The sequence below is a fragment of the Ananas comosus genome, linkage group 4 (genome assembly GCF_001540865.1).
Source record: "Ananas comosus cultivar F153 linkage group 4, ASM154086v1, whole genome shotgun sequence".
NCBI classification, from domain to species: domain Eukaryota; kingdom Viridiplantae; phylum Streptophyta; class Magnoliopsida; order Poales; family Bromeliaceae; genus Ananas; species Ananas comosus.
Window position 1 is genome coordinate 2,403,584 of NC_033624.1, and position 4,228 is coordinate 2,407,811.

The 4,228-nt window shown below is 44.5% G+C and overlaps 1 protein-coding gene across 1 annotated transcript; it reads right to left on the reverse strand.

Annotated features, from left to right (window-relative positions):
* LOC109708352 (protein LATERAL ROOT PRIMORDIUM 1) lies at nt 1,711-3,622 on the reverse strand (the record flags this gene model as incomplete). The annotated part of the gene is given in 2 exon segments (XM_020230053.1): nt 1,711-3,119; nt 3,228-3,622. Coding segments are annotated over 2 exon segments (781 nt in total), but the record flags the coding sequence as incomplete, so codon positions are not given.

Genomic DNA, 4,228 nt, shown 5'->3' on the forward strand with positions numbered 1-4,228 from the left:
TGTCCTTCATATATAAGCTCTTCGCATTCTCACACATTATCCGATGTGGTCATGTGGGACTATTGGAGTGTCATAGAATGAGGGTAACATCATCTCACATCTCACTACTCAACTTCCAACTATTAAGGCCTATTTTAGTAATGTGGCTAGAAGTACAATTTTTATACTTTGAAAAGCTCAAAAAATTTAAAAGCACTTTCAATCTTCCCTCCTTTCATAGTCAATTTAGCCTTCGCATGGTTTAGTGCAATTTTGCTTGCCTCCCCGGGGCCTCAAAAGTTGCACTTAACCGCCCTATGGTTTTATTTTTGTTTCATCATTAGAAATTAACCGCTGTTAAACAAGCCAGTAAAGTAATAGTTTTTTTTCTTAAATAGGCTAGTGCAATGCAGGTTATAAGATGGTAAAAATGCTATAATGTATCACCATGTGGTTTATAAAAAGTATCACTTTGGTACCTTGCTTAACGTTTAGTTCTTACCTGTGAAACAAAAATAAAACAAAATAATTAAGTGCAATTTTTTGAACCACAGGGCGATAAAGTGAAAATGCGCTAGACCACAAGGGAGCATATAAAAATTTAAAAACCATATGCTTCTTCAGTAGCGGTTGCCACCATAATTTTATAGCATTAAAGAAGGAAAAATTAAAAGCACTTTTGAAATATTTTTATAAAACCTTCCACGGCATGAAAGTGGTTATTTTAGCCACCACATTACCAAACTACGCGTAAAACAGGAGGTATGACAGTTGTGATTATAAGATTAAAATAAAGACTATACCAATCCTTCTTTATTGCAACGGAAGAGACAAGATATCATCTGCTTTCTAGGATCCAAGCTACTCACAGCACTGGTGTTCTTTCCCAAGGTGTTGGCCTGCAGGTCTCACACGATGTTCGGGTTGCAGTAGAACATTGTTACACCTCTCTCACTCGCATGCTCATAAAAAGAAAGTCATTAGGAAACTAAAGATCATAAATAACTTAAAAATGAAAAAGCACAAGATATCGATTTCGAAAGGGAAAGACTACCACTAAAGAATATTCAGTCAGTGATATGCAATGAGCTAGCCAAAAGATAAATTATTAGATAAGAGGCTTAGCTGAATAACAATTGCTAATTATGCATCCAAAAAGTAGCAATGTGAGCAGCAAATTCATTATTAATAAAGCTTTAACAAGAGCTAAGAGTTCAAATATTCAACATTTCTCATTGTTTACACGCATAAGATAATAGAGTCACATTCCTTGGCTGAAAAGATGTAGATGTTTTCAATGACATGACAGCTGAAGCAGACCTCACTTTGACCATATATATCGCACTACTAGAAATACAACATCTACAGTACCCAAGTGAAAATGGGTGGCACTGCTGTCCAAATAGCTTAATAAAAATTAAAATAAAATTTTTTTTGGGTAATAAGAGCTAAATCATTCCACAGAAAACAACTAGATAACGCACGGTATGTCTTCATCAATACCATGTTAAACTAACCAAATTGTACAATAAACGGCCTCACTAAAACCTATTAAATTCACTGTTGCACAAGCACATTCATATGATGAATAGATGGATGTGAAAGCACATCACGTCTTCATAAATGCCAACAATATTATACACGAGCAAATGAATATTTGAAAGCCTAGGAAATGGAAATGCCAACAATATCAAACAAGCAGGTGAATATGTGGGAAGCACAGAGGGCAAATAAATGCCAATAATATCATAGCAACACATCCTTTCACCCTTGACGGGGTTCTCCCCCCACAAAGAGAATAAATGGGACTGCACAAAATATTAGGAAAGGCACCCGCCACCATGCCTTTCCTGCTGTACATATATGGCCCTTCGCCAAGGGATGCAGTCAAAGAGCCCCAATAGTTAACTTGCTGGGGCTTGAAAAGATCAAAAGAGTTGTTCTCCACCACATGCATTACAAACACTTTGACAGGGAAAGTGTCAATCAGATACAAGTCCCAATGCATGCTATGCTCTTCACAGCACACATGCCCCTACCCACCTACATATTCCTTTTACTACAGAGAACGCATTACTATTATTAAAAACTTATTACTGTTACTTGGGTAGGATGCTAGAGCACGCAAGAGAACACATGAGAAGAGATAGAAGGGGGGGGGGTGTCGGAGTCAAACATTTCAACTCGTACACAAAGGAGATCACATGAGCTAAATAGTCAATAATGGATGCCTACAGAAATCATGCGCACCCGCAGTTGCACCCAATCAGTTCTATATACGGAAACATCATTGAAAAGAGTAGAGCATACTCATCAGCGTAGTAACGTGTTCGCGATACTCTCCCCATCGTCGACCAGTAGGAAGTATATCTTCTACTTTTCTTTTCTTTTCTTTTCTTTTTTTTTTTTTAAATGATGATGGAAGAATAATAATGTCTCGAAGAAGAAGAAGAAGAAAAGAGGAAAGAAGCTAGCTAGAAAGCAACATAGATTTACATGTTATACAACAGCAACAATAATAACAATAACAACAACAACAAACAAACTGGAACCAACATCGCGCGCGCGTTGTTGCGGCGTTTTCACCGGTGCGTAATGATCTCATAATCTCATGCACAACTAAACTAAAACAACGGAATTAAGCTAACGAATAGAGTCATTTTGGACTCTTCATTAGTAAAAGAGAGAGAGAGAGAGATTGTGAGAGTGAGAGTGAGAGTGAGATTGAGAGCGGAGAGAGTGGAAAGAGGTTAATTAATTTATTGGGTTACCGAAGTTCGTACCTCCGAGGAATCCGCCCCCGCCGTGCGGCCCGCCGCCATAGACGTCGGAGGGGAGCATCGGAGAGGAGGACGAGGCTCCGTTCCGAGCGCCGCCGCCGAGGTGGAGCTCCGAGATGTTGGGAATGGCGCTGGCGTTGCTGGTGGCGGCGGCGTGGTCGTGGTCGTGGTCGTGGTCGTGGTCGGCGCCGTCGTCGACGCCTTGGTCGTAGAGGAAGCCCTTGAACACGTGGCCCCCGATGGTGACCATCGCCTGGTAGGCATACTGGTCCTCGCCGTCCTCGATGGACGTCACCCGCACGCATTTGAACACCGCCGGCGCCTGCACGTGCCGCGGCAGGCTCTCCCTGAAGCTCGCGTCTAGGTTTTAGCAAAACACCGTCTATGTATTAATTAAGCACATCGAACGGAGGGAGCGAGCGAGCGAGCGAGCGAGCAAAGGGATGACAGATGGCAACTAAAGCAAACCTTGGTGGCTGGAGGTGGTGTCGAAGCTGCGGGGAGGGGTGGTGTTGGAGGTGGAGGTGTGGGAGGTGGTGGTGGTCTGGGAGGAGATGAGGCGGGGCTTCTTGGGGGCGGAGGTGGAGGCGGAGGAGCCGGCGCCGATGTTGGCGGCGGTGAGCTGCTGCCGCTCGCGGCGGCGGGCGGCGGGGACCCACGTGCTCTTCACGTGGGTCGAGCAGTCGAAGCCGCGGCTCTTGCAGCACGTCCGGCAGCGCCGGTGGGTGCAGTCCTTCTTCGCCTGGTTGCCGCAGTCCTGGCAGGTCGACGACGACGACGACGACCCCGCCAGCCCGACCCCCGCGCCGCTCAGGATGCCCGGCGCGTCGAACATCGGGACGGGCTTCCTCATGTAGGAGATGGCGGCGACGGGTCTGCTAGGGAGCTGCGGCTGGGGCTGCAAGAACTGGATGCTGGAGGTGGCGGTGCCGGGCTTGAGGGTAATGAGGCCAAGTTGGGAAAGAAAGAGATGATAACTAAAGGGAATAGTTTAATAAAGTAGGGGCAAAATAGGTATTTTAATTAGGTTTTAACTCTGGTNAAAAAAAAAAAAAAAAAAAAAAAAAATCAAACCAGTAGGTCAGTACTATACACCCCCCTAGCTCCTCCTCTCTTACACCCTCCCTCTTCTTCGCCCTTCTGTCTTTTCTCTCTCTCTCTCTCTCCACACCTGCGATTTTCTCTCTCTAGTATCTGGATCTATGATCTCTAGAATTCTCAGAACGAAAGTGATGAATCGGGTGGGGCTTTGTCCCAGGAGTTGGTCGGGGTTTTCCCTGCGGAGCGGATGAGGTGGGTTCCTGCTTTTCCCTCTTCTATATCCTCTCTCTCTCTCTCTCTCTCTCTCTCTCTCCTTTTCTTTCTCTCCTCCTCTTTTGTTTGCAAATTCTATTTATTTTTTTATTTTTCTTTTTGGCGGGACTAATTATGGAGGGAGAGACTCTGAAATTCCTTCTGATCGAGATCTT